At 38.4% G+C, this 13,861-nt stretch overlaps 2 protein-coding genes and 1 non-coding gene across 8 annotated transcripts in view; 1 reads left to right on the top strand and 2 right to left on the bottom strand.

Annotated features, from left to right (window-relative positions):
- Nucleotides 1–3,639: 3,639 nt before the first annotated feature.
- TMEM126B (transmembrane protein 126B) lies at nucleotides 3,640–11,156 on the bottom strand. The gene is made up of 5 exons (XM_012738668.3): nucleotides 11,028–11,156; nucleotides 7,363–7,484; nucleotides 5,465–5,658; nucleotides 4,256–4,367; nucleotides 3,640–3,997 (listed from the first exon to the last, which is right to left on the bottom strand). The coding sequence occupies exons 1-5, from the start codon at nucleotides 11,106–11,108 to the stop codon at nucleotides 3,814–3,816; spliced, it is 693 nt and encodes a 230-aa protein (XP_012594122.1). The 5' UTR covers nucleotides 11,109–11,156; the 3' UTR covers nucleotides 3,640–3,813.
- On the bottom strand, nucleotides 9,821–9,981 carry LOC142870675 (U1 spliceosomal RNA). Its single transcript, XR_012919038.1, has one exon. It is a non-coding gene; the product is annotated as a U1 spliceosomal RNA (small nuclear RNA).
- Nucleotides 11,157–11,388: 232 nt separating the features above from the next.
- The window catches only part of DLG2 (discs large MAGUK scaffold protein 2), a 1,870,454-nt gene continuing 1,867,981 nt past the window's right edge, over nucleotides 11,389–13,861 (top strand). For 4 of the 6 annotated variants that reach the window (XM_076002368.1, XM_076002366.1, XM_076002365.1 and 1 more), the window contains exon 1: nucleotides 11,390–13,148. In XM_076002368.1, coding sequence (XP_075858483.1) covers nucleotides 13,130–13,148 — 19 coding nt within the window. In that variant the 5' untranslated portion in view covers nucleotides 11,390–13,129. Of the gene's footprint in view, nucleotides 13,149–13,861 lie in introns of all 6 variants that reach the window. The other 2 variants (XM_076002367.1, XM_076002386.1) reach the window with 1 other exon arrangement.

Here is a 13,861-nt window from a genome sequence, read left to right as displayed (position 1 = left end):
TTATAGAAGTTCCTTATGTATAATATTCTGTGTATGAACCACTTATCAGATATATGATTTGCAATTATTTTCTTCTATTCTATTCTTCTATTTCTTTTCATTCTGTTGATTGCTTCTTTTGACACACAGAAGTTTTAAAGTTTGGTGTAGTCCCATTTGTTTATTCTTGACTTGCTGCCTGTGCTTTTGGTATTATATCCATAACTCATTGCCAAATCTTGTCTCCTGAAGATTTTCTCCATTGCTTTCTTTTGGTAGTTTTGTAGTTTTTGGTCTTCTGGTTAGGTCTTTAATCCATTTTGAGTTAATTTTTACATATGGAGTAAGATAACTTCATTTTTTTGCATGTGGATATCCGGTTTTTCCACCATAATTTCTTGAAGAAACTGTCTTTTCCCCATTTAATAGCTTTGGCACCCTTGTCAAAAATCATTTGGCCATATATGCAAGGATTTAGTTCAGGGAATTTTATTCTATTGCATTGGTCTGTAATATCTATCTTCATGCCAGTATAACAACATGTTAATTACTGTTGATTGTAGTATATTTTATTTTTAGGAAGCATGAAGCCTCCAAATTTGTTATTCTTTCTCAAAATTGTTAAGGGTATTAAGGGTCCCTTTAGATGACATATGAATTTTAGGATTTTTTTCTAAGTTTTTGAAAAAAATGTCACTTGGATTTTAATAGAGGTTATTTGGGGGTAATATGGACATTTTATTAATATTAAACTTTTCAATCCATGAGCCTGGGATGTCTTTCCATTTATTTGTACCTTCTTTGATTTCTTTTGACAATGTTTTGTATCTTGAGTATACAACTCATTCACCTCTTAAGTTGACTCCTAAATATTTTTGGCCCCTTCCATCATATGAGGACACAGTGAGAAGGCATTATCTATGAATCAGAAAGCAGGCTCTCACCAGATACCAAATTTGCTGGTGCCTTCATCTTGGATTTCCTAGTCTCCAGAACCATGGGAAATAAATTTCTGCTGTTTATAAGCCGCTCAGTCTATAGTATTTTGTTATAGTAGCCCAAATGGACTAAGATAGCAACAAACACATAGAGACTTCTTAGGAGTTGGGTGCTATTTTGATTTACATATATTAACTCATTTAATCCTTACAACACTATGAGGATGAGTACAATTTTTATTCCTCATTTTTTAGATGAGGAAACTGAGGTGCAGTGGTGAAGTTGCTTGTTCAAAGTCATCCTGTTGGTAAGTAGTGAAGCCAGGATTTGGACCTTGAATTGAGCTTCAGGCTGTACCTTGCACCTCTACACTATCTTGCCCTTAGGACTTTGTTGCCTTTCTTCACTGTGGTTCCCCTAGCTACACTTTTGGGCTCAGGCCAGAAGACCAAGTTTTCCCTAATTTCTCCTTTCAGGTCTCCTATGGTCACTCTGGTAAATACTGCTTTCTAAAGCCAAAGGAAAATATCAATTTTCTTGCCAGTTTTTTTTATTATGGAAAAGACAATTTGAAGTCATGGAGTAAAGTACAAATCTATTCAGCTTTCAGGTGACAGAAGAGGTGAACATAAATCATCCTTGCTGTATCTGCAAGATTATCATCTATTTTTTTCCCCCTGCAAAAAGCTTTATTTCTATTTGGTCCAAGGCTTGGGAGAAGACTACAGGGTGGTTAAAAAGCTGCCTAGTGGCTGGACAGAGAGGCTCAGGCAGAAGCCCTGATACTTTGAGAGGGGCTCCTCAGAGGTCACTGGGCTCGGTAGGTTTAGTTGTGCTTAAGATTCGAAGAGATACTCACCTAGCCCAAGCTGGGGGCCAGCCAGCCTGTGGAGGTTAGTTTGGTCGTGCATCTCTGGTGAGTTTCACTTCCTCATCTAGAAAGTGACTCTTTAGGAAGTCACAGAGATGGGGGTTTGTGGGGGCAGAACCCAGGACATGCAGATCCAAAAGAGCCTGGTTCAGGTCCTTCTCCAGGGCCATGGCAGCTTTAACCACTTCTGTACAAGTGTTGACTATAGTCGACAGCCACAGATGAATGTGCACAGCTGACTTCAGCCGACAGCCATGATATGAAGACGCACAGCTGAGTGTTGACTTTAGTCTATAATTTTGAATTGACTTTTCTAATTTTTCATTTATCAAAATAAAATTGTGAACATTTAAAAATAATGTAATAAAAACATATATGTATGTTATTACCTATTCTGATTTACAAGTAAAGCTGCCTGTAAAGTAAAACAAACTTTTAATGCTTTAAAGCTTTCCTTATCACACAAGAGCAAAACGGATTCGTCGTCAATGCACAGCACAAACTATCGTGCTGACTATGAGTGCTGGCTGTGGGCAAGATTTCACGCTCGGTTAGCGCCATACTGAAGTGGTTAAATGAGTCCAGGGTTGTACCCTACTCATCTTGAGATGGCTTCTGCATGTAGTGGAAGAAAGTGTGGCCGCCCCACTGTTTTTCCATCTTCAAGAGATGCTCAGCACCCTTGCACTTCTCCTCAGCCAATTTGCAGAAATGGCCCACAGCTTTCAGAGCCACATAGTTGTGGTTGAAATAGTAGCCCGGAGAGACGTGGGGGTAGGAGGTCCACAGATGCAAACTGACCAGGCAGTTAGTGGCTGCATCCATCTTGGTGGAATAATCCAGATGAATCTGGGAGCTCATCTTTGGTCATCAATAAAGAGCTAAATACAAAAAACAGTGTTAGCTGGCTCCAGAAGCGGGAGACAATGGTCTGGAGATTGCAAGTAGAGAAATTAGAGAGCAGTTGGAGGCTGGACGAAGAGGATTCCCTAGGTCTGTTCCATCCAAATACTGTTGAAGCAAGAGACAGATCACAGGACCATTGAATGTGTAGGCTGATTACCAAGTTTTTAATCTGAAAATGAATATGGTTAGGACAGGAGAATGAGATGAGAGGTTTTAGTCTATAATTCGTTTATTTCCTGAACTAAGATTAATGTGTGGCTCAGGAACACCTTAAGAGACTCTAAAGCATGCTGTGAACTTTCTTTAGATTTTAAGCTTCTTGAGGGCAGGGAGTGAATCTTTGTACCCCTGGTGCCTATCTTAATGCACAGTAAGTAGGCATTCCATGTTGTTTAAAGTACATAGTAAAGACAATCGGTAAATGTTAAGAAGATAGTAAATATAGTGAATCTGAGTTTAGAGAAATAGCCTGTATGTTTTTATATCTTACCTTCCTATGAACTTCCAATTCCTCCTTCAAAATTTAGCTCAAACGTTACTTTTTCTCCCCACAGCTTCCCCATTGCCTAAGTAGTTAATAGTTATACCTTCAGTGCCTCCACAGAATCATGTGTATACCTCTTCAACCCTCTCGTACTATGTATTCATATTTCTCAGTCCTCTGATTTTGAGTTCCTTCTGAGTAACAACCGTTTCTTATTATATGTAACAGTGCCTGAGACATAGCAGGTGCCCATAAATGTTTGATGAATTAATGAATATATTAATGTAACTGCATAGATTAGACCTTGAAACCCAAACCCATTTCCACATATAAAGAAAAAAGATGAAACCTCCATTTATTGTTACATTTACTGACTTACTAAACATTTATTGAGTATCTGCCATATACCAGGCAAAATGAACATATCATTTTGAAAGGAAAGAAAAATTTACATCTTACATGGATGACAAAACTTATTTATTGAATTATTGAATATTTATTGAGTATTTACTATATGTCAGGCAAAAGGGACAGAAACAAATGGTCTGTCCAGTGTAACTTTTAACTCAGGAAGGGCCGAGTCCTCATCATAAAAAATCCTTTCTGCTGAGTTAGCATCCATTCGTTTTACTGGTTAATCTTCATGCACAGTTTTCTCAAGTTTCTTTTTAAATGCTGCATACTTCTGTAGACCATTCAATATTCCAAACGCTGTCTGAAAGATTAGAGGAATTGCCATTGCTTTCACCTCTGTTTGACAAAGCATCGTCCAATGGAGTAAAACCCTTCCTTTTGGTGGCAGCGGAACAGTACGATACCTAAAAAGGAAAAAGAATTATCACTTCTCCTGGATATATTTTATCAAAAGTTTGTTGATTTCTCCTCAACCGATAATTTCCATTCTAGGTCTATCATGTAAATAGCAAAAAGTTAAAAGTTAGCTATTTGAAATAGCAAACTACTATAATTGATTAAAATGTATTACTGACAGCTAAAGAATAAGGAGACTTTATTAACCTTAAAAAAACAGAAAAAGAAGGGGAAAAAGAAAGAAAAGAAACAACAGGTAGACTTACTTGACTGCTAAACGTCCATTTTTAGAAAAAGCCAAACCAGAGGGATATATAACACCACATACTATGCCAATCAGTGAACTTCTAAGAATACAATTTTCTTCGCTTATATTATCTGAAAAACAAAAGTAAATTTAGTCTCCCTTTAAAACTCAGGATAAGGCCTTTTAAAATAATGTTTTACATCATAGAGTAGTTATCTGCACTGTCTTCAACCACAATGAAACAGTAGAAAGAATATTAGAAATTCAAATTTAAGCATGTAACAGGCTAAATGCATTACATTTTAAAAATACTTATATTATATTTTAGCATATGGAGAATTACCTGTTCCATGTTCATTATTATAGAAGCAATTTCATAATGAAAGAATATTAAACTAGCAGACCAGACATCTGGATTCTAGTGAATTCATTTTTACTGTCTACTATGTGTCAGGCATGTACAAGATGCTAGGGAAACAGTGGTGAATAAGAGACCTGATCTCTGACTTTCTGGACAGTCTACCAGGGAAGAAAGACATTGGACAAACATTTAAATAATTTTAAGTGTGCACAATGCTTTGAAGGTAAAGCACATGGAGAATGTTATCTAGAAACCTATCCTACTATAATGGAATCAGAGTTTCCCTGGGAAAAAGATATTTAAGCAGGGACCTGAAGAATCAATAAGGGCTAAAGGCTCCATCAATTACTAGTTGTAAAACTCAAGGTAAGGTGAAGAGGCAGTAAATAACATTTGAAGCCCATAATATGACAGATACTGTGTTAGACATTTAACATATAGTATCTTTTAATTCTCACAACAATCCTGTGAGGCAAGTACTATTAGTAATGATTCATAGATAAGAGAACTGAAGCTCAGAGATTAAATGACTTGCTGAATGTCACAAACTTAAGTGGCAGGAGACAGGACCTGAAATTGTGTGTTTTTTGCCAAAGTCTACTCTTTGTGCATAATATAATGTTGCTTCTCATGTACTTGAATGTGCCTCTGGGTTACCTATCTGTAAAAAAGAAACAGTACTACTTATTCTGCCTAATTAGGAGGACTGTTGTGGGGATCAATAGGACAACATATGTGAAGATACTTTGTAAGTGGCACAGCGACATGCAAATATAAGGGATTATTATTAGCAGTAGCAATAGTATATGTTAATAAGTATCTTTACTTAGATATAACTACATTACATATTAATGAATTTAAATTTACCTAAATATAAAGCATCAGTTAAAAGGAGCTTGTCAGCAACTATAGTAGCCAAAAATGGAAGTGCAGACACTGATGCATACGTTTTCAAAGCATCATGTTTAACTTTGAAGCAGTATCTAAAAATGAAGTTTGCTAATGCTCCAGATATACCAGCTGATGTTGCAAAGGACAGCGTTCCATATATATTTAATGTCCTAATAGAAAAAACAAGAGAAAAATTAAGTTCAATATAATATTTCCCTAATAGATATATCCTTTCCATGGTAGTTATTTGTTACTATATATTTACTCAACATCAAATATTTCTTGAACATTTACTCTGTGAAAAGTATTTTCTAAGTGCTGAGGATGGGGCAGTAAACAAAGAGAAAGAAAAGAAAAAAAAATTCCCACTCCTTGTGGAACTTGCATTTTAATGGGAAGATATGATTCTCTTTCTGAAATGACTTAGGGTGATTCTAAAATAGAGCTCTGTTAAAAAATTTTGGCCACAAATAAATATAAGTATGTTCCAAGGTAGCCAAATTTTATGAACTACCTAAATTAAGAATTTCCTGCTACTAAAAATTAATTTGTTTAAGGTCATGTAAAAAAAGCTACTTATATTTGGTTATGCCTTATACAAAATAGCTATTTCTTAATTAGTCCAGATACATTTAAAATATGGGCCAGGCGCGGTGGCTCACGCCTGTGATCCTAGCACTCTGGGAGGCCAAGGTGGGCAGATTGCTGGAGGTCAGGAGTTCAAAACCAGCCTGAGCAAGAGTGAGTCCATGTCTCTACTATAAATAGAAAGAAATTAATTGGTCAACTTATATATACAGAAAAAATTAGCCAGGCATGTGCCACCATGCCCGTAGTCCCAGCTACTTGGGAGGTTGAGACAGTAGGATTGCTTGAGCCCAGGAGTTTGAGGTTGCCGTGAGCTAGGCTGATGCCACGGCACTCACTCTAGCCTGGGCAACAAAGTGAGACTCTGTCTCAAAAATAAAATAAAATAAAATAATTTGTCCAGGATTTATAAAACCTAATCCAAAGAGATATATGACAGATCTAGTTTTCTTATTCTGACTTATACCTAAATCCAGAAATTTCTAAAGTTTAAGATGAACTGTTATTTGATTTTCTTCTTCTTTTTTTTTAAGATAGAGTCTCTTTGTTGCCTGGGCTACAGTGCTGTGGGGTCAGCCTAGCTGACAGCAACCTCAAACTCCTGGGCTCAAGCAATCCTACTGCCTCAGCCACCCAAGTAGCTGGAACTATAGGCACGCGCCACTGTGCCTGGCTAATTTTTTCTATATATTTTTAGCTGGCCAATTAATTTCTTTCTACTTTTAGTAGATACAGGGTCTTGCTTTTGCTCAGACTGGTTTGGAACTCCTGACCTTGAGCGATCCTCCTGCCTCGGCCTCCCAGAGTGCTAGGATTACAGGCATGAGACACCACGCCAGGCTGATTTTATTCTTAAGCTCTACTCATTTAAAAGTCAAAATGATAACAAAAGACTGTATGTATACCATGAAATCTGCATTTCCTTTTGCTGCTCTAACTACTGTGGCTGAGATAATCAATCCTAAACTGATAAATTATAATTGCTCATCAGTTAAATATAAGTACCCGGCAAAATGGTTTTCTCCTAATTATTTCTAATTAAAATATATTTATCGCATAAATATCACAGCAATAATTTTGGACATTAAGAAGAATAAATTATACACAATCCCAAATATTCTAACAAACCACTATTTTCATCTGTCCATGTTTCCCTCCAGTTCTTCTATTTAATAACCTTTCTATTAACTCAGTAAAGTTAATAGGATCATAGATGCTCAGAAATAATGGCAATATAAAAGATTTGCAAATAAAGTTATTGACTTCAGTCTGGATGTATCTCTTACATTTCTTTTCTGAAACATTCAAACTTTTTTTCTATGATTTCAATGACTAATGGTCTTCTGAGTTTTGCATCTTCTAAAGAAGGACCGGGCTGACCATGCATAGATGCTGCAATCTTGATGTCCTGGAAAACAAAAAATTCCAGAGCCATAACAGCTGATGATATTAATATTAAATAAGATCTTATAAATTCTACAGATTCACATTAAAAAACATTTATAGTAATGTGCCAAGTACTATGCCATCTGCTTTAACATACTTCATGTTAATAATTCAATCAACATTTCCTGAGTTTTTATCTGTTAGACAATGGCTTTTTAATTCACATAATTTAAGAAATTGGTAGGATCATCTCTACTTTTACAGATGAGAAAAGTGAAGTTCTGAACAGCTGATTTACCTTAGGACTTAGTATAGGATAACTTACAGAAATACTGAATTTTTGTATTCCTTGCAGTTTTCCCCTCTCCTTATTCCAAGAAGATAGCCAGGCCCTTTGTAATTCTCCTTGATCTTCTAGCTTTATAGGGTGGTATAAACTCTTTGTGGACACCTATCTCTATCCTCTATTTCTCATGAAAACCTGAGCTCATTTTGGAGATTGTGTTGAGTTTCCTAGAGAGGCAGAACACCGCTGCCTTGGGAGAATAGTGAGAGCGAAAATCAGAAAGAGGGAGACTGCTTCAGGCTGGAACAGAGAGTGGATCATGGCTACATTGGACTATATAAATTATACACACAGTTCCCTATTAGGCCTGAGGGCCTTTGCCAGAAATAGCTATGTGGTATACATGACAACTGCCAACGTCAATGGACCATAAGGGCTTGTCCAATTGGCTAGCAGTATCTTAACAAAAACTAATGAGGTAAAAAACAAAAACAAAACTGCAGTCTCAGACAGGATCCTTTCTGAATGTTCTGCTCTGGGTAGGACACTCAGGTCCCTGCAGAAAAGTCTTAATAACCTTTGTTAAATCTTTTGCCACTCTGGCATTACGGGGATTAATTTCATTTAAATAGGAAATATGGACATTTCTTGTCAATTCAAATTTGTGGTTGCAAATGTTTACTACAATACTAAGGCGAAAGTCTGTTAATGCAAAGTTCAATGCTTTTTCTTCCTCCAGATTAGCCAAACTGATAAAAAAAAAAATCGATGGCCCTTCATAAATTTACACCAATTTCCATTTTAATAATGTTTATGGTCTACAGCAAATACTAAATCTCAAATTTAAGGAGTACTAGGCAAGATAATTAGAGAGGACTAACCATAATGAACACAGAAGATACTTAATAAATCAGTGGTTCTCAGCCTTGAGTGTGCACAACAATCACAGGGAGTGTTTATTTGAAATGCAGTCTCTTGAAGTTCCTCCAGAGATATTTGGAGTTAAAGCAGTAGGATGAGGCCTAGAAATCTGCATTTTAATAACACCAAGTGCTTCTGATACTGTAGTCAATGGACACACAGTTGAACATCACTGCAATACTCATTTGCCCATGAGTACGAGGAGTACAAATGTTTAGATTACATATATTGCCTTTGTAATATATTTTGTTTGTTTAAGGTACCAATTAGTTGCCAGGAGTGTTAAAATCCCCCAATATAATTGTGAATTTGGTTATTACTTCTTCTGGTTCTATCAGTTCTTAAATATTTTGCAAGCATATTATTATGTACATACACATTTAGAATTGTTACAGCTTCCCAGTGAATTAACACTTTATCATTACGAAATGATCTTGTGTATCTCTAGTACTACTTCTTGCCTTTTAAAGTCTACAATCCCTGCAGATGAGTATATCTGTAAAGATATTTGGGTATATAGTTATATAGTTTGACATACAGCAGGTATGGGCTCCTTTGTACCTTCTTACAGTGTTACACAATGAGTAATAATGGAACAGCTTCTTTCACTGCAGTACTACAGAAGTTTTGTCTTTTTCTTTAAAATATCTGAAGAGGATAGGAAAAAACAAACTCTACAAATTACAATTTTTCAGGGACTCGACTTAATATTTTGCCTCTCCCAAATGGAAAATCTAATAGAAGAGATAGTAAAATATATGGGAGATTTTACACCTAACCTATCTAATGTACTAAGAAGATAAATGCCAGTAACATGATGATTAACCAGAAGCCTTAGATAAATTTGTTTCCTCTCATCCAGTTCATCAAAGTCTCCCATTTCCCACAAAGAAAACTTCCAGGCAATACCCTATACTAATTTCCTACCTAGTCTACATCCTAAGCTCTATATAGGGAAAAGAGACACCTAGGATCATGATTACAGGACATTAAATACTGAAACACTGAAAACAGGACAGCAAACATTTACTGAGTGTCTGCCCCAGGCTTTGCAAGGCATTGTCAAAAGAATGGACTGCTTTCATTTTAAGTTTAAAATGTAAATATTTTGTTACAACCAACATTTTTTTCTTTTTATAAATATCTTCCATGGGAGAACACAATCACAGTTCTCCACGACCACAAATTATGCTGTTGAGTTTCCCTCATTTGGAAAAATCACAGGAGTCAGCACATCCAGAGTGCAATGGATAAGCCTTGCCTTGGGAAATCCACCTTTGTGATTATGGTATCTCCCCTACCCTGTTGGTAAGTATAACCAGCATTTTATCTACAAATTAAGTAAGCCAAGGCCACTAGACTGGTCACCACGCTTATACCAGTAACAGTGCACTTAGGGAGGTTTACAGTTTGCAAAGCACTTCATGGTTTTGTGGTGTCTTTATGTGTATTATTTCATCTGACCTTCAGAATTTTATTCAATATTCACTCATCATTTAGGGAGCACCTAGCCTATGCCAAGCTCCGGGTAATCAAGATAAAGCCAATGTGGCTAGGCGTGGTGGCTCACGCCTGTAATCCCAGCACTCTGGGAGGCCGAGGCGGGAGGATGGCTCGAGGTCTGGAGTTCAAAACCAGCCTGAACAAGAGCGAGACCTCATCTCTACTAAAAATAGAAAGAAATTATCTGTACAACTAAAAATATACAGAAAAAATTAGCCAGGCATGGTGGCGCATGCCTGTAGTCCCAGCTACTTGGTAGGCTGAGGGAGGATTGCTTAAGCCCAGGAGTTTGAGGTTGCTCTGAGCTAGGCTGACACCACCGCACTTTAGCCCAGGCAACAAAGCTGTCTCCAAAAAAAAAGACAAAATCAATGTCTTCAGAAACCCACAAACTAGCGGGAGGTGAGAACAAAAAAAAGCAGGAAATGTAAAGCCAGAATGGGGATGTCAGGGGTAGGGGGAAAGCCTATAAGAAAAGCAAAACAATCTAGTCAGAGGAAGTGCCATTTAAACCGATACCTGAAGGAATTTCGCGAGGTCGTTGGGCGGGACAGGAGCAGGGAAATATTCTAAGTTAAAGAAATGGCCTGTGCAAAGGCCCGGAGACAAGAGAAAACAAGGGGCAGATAATAAGGACTTGAGGGTGGGTATAAAAAAAAAAAAAATAAGGACTTGACTTCAGGTCTTCCACTTTCTCTTCCCCTCTTTCTGTAGCAACTGGAAACTTAATCGACTGAGCCTTGCACTGACTTGGGAACTGTACTCCTTTAGCTTTTTAATTCCCTTTTCGTGAATCATCTTAGTAGAGTCCGGTTGCAGAAATCATGCCCCGTACCAACTCGGGTTTTCACCTACCTTGTGCACTTCTCCAGCTCCCAGCGGCACCACACCTGCATCCCTCAGGTCAGCCCCAACATCACGCCCGACCGCCGCCATCTTGCGGCTCACGTGACTTGCAGATGGGCGGGGACCGAGAACGCCGTGGGCGGGAAGTGGTGCGGCCTTACGGCTCACGCCTCCCACGGGCAGCCCAGCCCCGCCCCCACTCAGTCAAACGCCGCGCCCTCCATCCTGGTTGTGATTGGACGTGACGTCCAGACATTACGGCCACTCACTGGCTTCGACAAGGTCCAGACGCCTCTGGGCCCGCCCCCCATCAGCCCATTATTTCCTCCCCCTGCTATTTGTCAGCCTAGCTCCCTCTTCTCCTCTTGTCGTGAGGGGAACATGCCGCGGCCCAAGCGTAGGAATGTTGCTGCGCGCTTGCCTCTCTTCAGGGCAGTTTCGTTACCTGGGGACTAAGCTACTCGTCCCTTTCACTTCTTGAGGGCGCTCATCACTTTGACCGGGCCCTTGTGTTTGTTTTAAGGCTCCGCTTCTCGCGCACCTCCTCCTCAGAGCACCCAGTCGGCCGCCCAGCGCTGTTAGAGCAGCCCTGACTAGCCTCCTCCCCTCGCAGCTGTCTGACTCTCTCTAGTCTTTAGTCCCCTCAGATTTCATTCTTTCGCCCCGCTTGGAAAGCAACTGGAGAAAAATTTGCCCCTTGTGCCCCAAGAAGACCCGCTTGTCAGCCAGTTTTTCAGGGTGGGAGGCACTGCGAGGAGGCCCGGCACTGTTTTGTGCACGTTAAATGCCCAGCAGTATCTCCCAGACCGGGAACCCCCGACCCTCCAGTCTCCATGTCTTAGAGAAGCCAAATTCGAGAGTTATATAATTTCTTGTGCTGCTGTTTCTCCTGCCTGAGGAAACATTTCATCGCGTGGAGGGTGCAGGACATTACAGTGCTCTTCTATAAAAGAACGGGGTGTGGGCAGGGGTGGCCAGCGGTGGCAGAGAAATGTGTCTTTTCTGCAAAAGGAAGGTGGGTAGTTTGAAGAGAGATTGAGAGAAAGGGTGGATGTGAAAGCCAAGCAGCTGCCACTGTCACATTTAGAAAATCGCGGACTATTTGCATAGCTTATGCTTACATGTCTAATACTAACTACTACAGCGTCTCTGAAAACACCTTTGGGGGAAGGTTTGACTTCTCCTCTCGAACAGTCTCAGTGTTTTTCCTCGCTGGATAGGGAGCTGCTTGGATGCGAAGAGATGGCATGATGTGAATGACTCCAGTGTGAAGAAATCCGCTTCGCCAACTCATCCTGCATCAAGTGCCCATTGAGTAGCACTGTCACTTTAATGTCTCCATGCCAAGGGATTGCTTTCCTTTTTTTCAATCCTCTCAGTTAATATATGGGAGGATCAGAATCAGAGGGGCATTAAGGATCAAGCCTGGGGGGCTTGGAGAGCACAGAAGAAAAAAAATGAAAATGACAGCAAGCTGGCTCCTGTCTTACTGAGGGGGTGAGATCTGGAACTTCTGATCCAGTAAATAGAAGGGGGGCGTTCAGTCTGTGTTCTGCCCCAGAAAACTGTTCAAACTCACCCACCTTTTTATAGATCAGAGTCAAAGAGGTTTTTAAAAGTATTTTTTTGGGGGGAGGGGGAATTAAATTTTTCTCTGAAGAACTGAGCATCTTTATCATCATCCAGTTCATCTTTGAATTTGGTCATGTATAAAGTAATGAGACAGCTGTCTAAATTTGCTTTGTGCCTTAATTGAGTTAGTCATTGAACTTCCAAAAATGCTGCTGCCTGAAGAGGAGTTTTAAAAACGTTTTCTATGCTTACAATAATTTTCTCAGCTTTTTAAAACAGTATAAATATTTTATAAAAATTGAAAAACTGGAAAAACTCAAAAGTTATTTTTCTCTAAAGTGTGTGGGCAGTGTAAAAAGTTTAGCTGTGGAAAAATACATCATTATTTTCTTTATCTGAAATAGAAGACTCAGCTTGGATTTCAAAACTGAACAGTGAAGTGGTTTGCAACAGTTACCTGGCTCTTGGCTTCAATCCAGCTGGATCAAAGTGAAACCTGAAAAGAGATCTTGATCCTGTGGCAGTGGAAAGACCTAAGAATGCCAGTCAAGAAGAAAGGTGGGCTATGAGGTTCCTATCTAATATGTTTCTCCTTTTTCTTGGTTCTGGTATTTGTAATTTAAATTGCATTCCATTTGAGAATAGAATTTTGCTTCACTTTGGGGGAAATATTAGTTGTAATAATATCTTTTCAGTGGTACATCATTCAGTAATACTTTGCTAAAGTAAAATGAAGTAGACTATAGTATTTAATTATAGACATTTGCAATTTCATAAATTAGATTGTTTATATATCACCATTTGTAATAAGGATAGAGTACTACAGATTTGGGATTTTCCTTAGCTTGTTTCCTTAGCCTTTTTAAGGTTACTTTTAAACAGTCTTTTAAAAAAGAAACTTGTACAGTAGAGCTCTTCCCCATGGACTTAATATTTATCAAACTAATTATATATTTGTAAAACATAGCAATGTAATTTTGTTTGCACTGAACAAAATTATAGCTTTATAATTTACTTTTGATTAAAAAGACTTTATATTTGGATTTATTCTAGCGTAAATCTTCACTTTAATGATAAAACACAACTTTGGTAACTGTTACGCTTTTCCAGATACATGCATTATCCAATAACATGATTAGCAAGTTCCCCAAATGAGTCAAACAGCTGCTTTTTTCTTCTCAACTTTTATTATTGGAATTAATCAAGATCCAGAGTGTTTCTGAATCATAGTTATAGGTCATTCCTTAGGGATTCAGTTTAGCCCAAATCTA

The sequence above is a fragment of the Microcebus murinus genome, chromosome 4, assembly GCF_040939455.1.
Source record: "Microcebus murinus isolate Inina chromosome 4, M.murinus_Inina_mat1.0, whole genome shotgun sequence".
Lineage (NCBI taxonomy): Eukaryota > Metazoa > Chordata > Mammalia > Primates > Cheirogaleidae > Microcebus > Microcebus murinus.
Note: the sequence above shows the minus strand (reverse complement) of the source record. Positions and strands in the feature narration are given on the sequence as shown.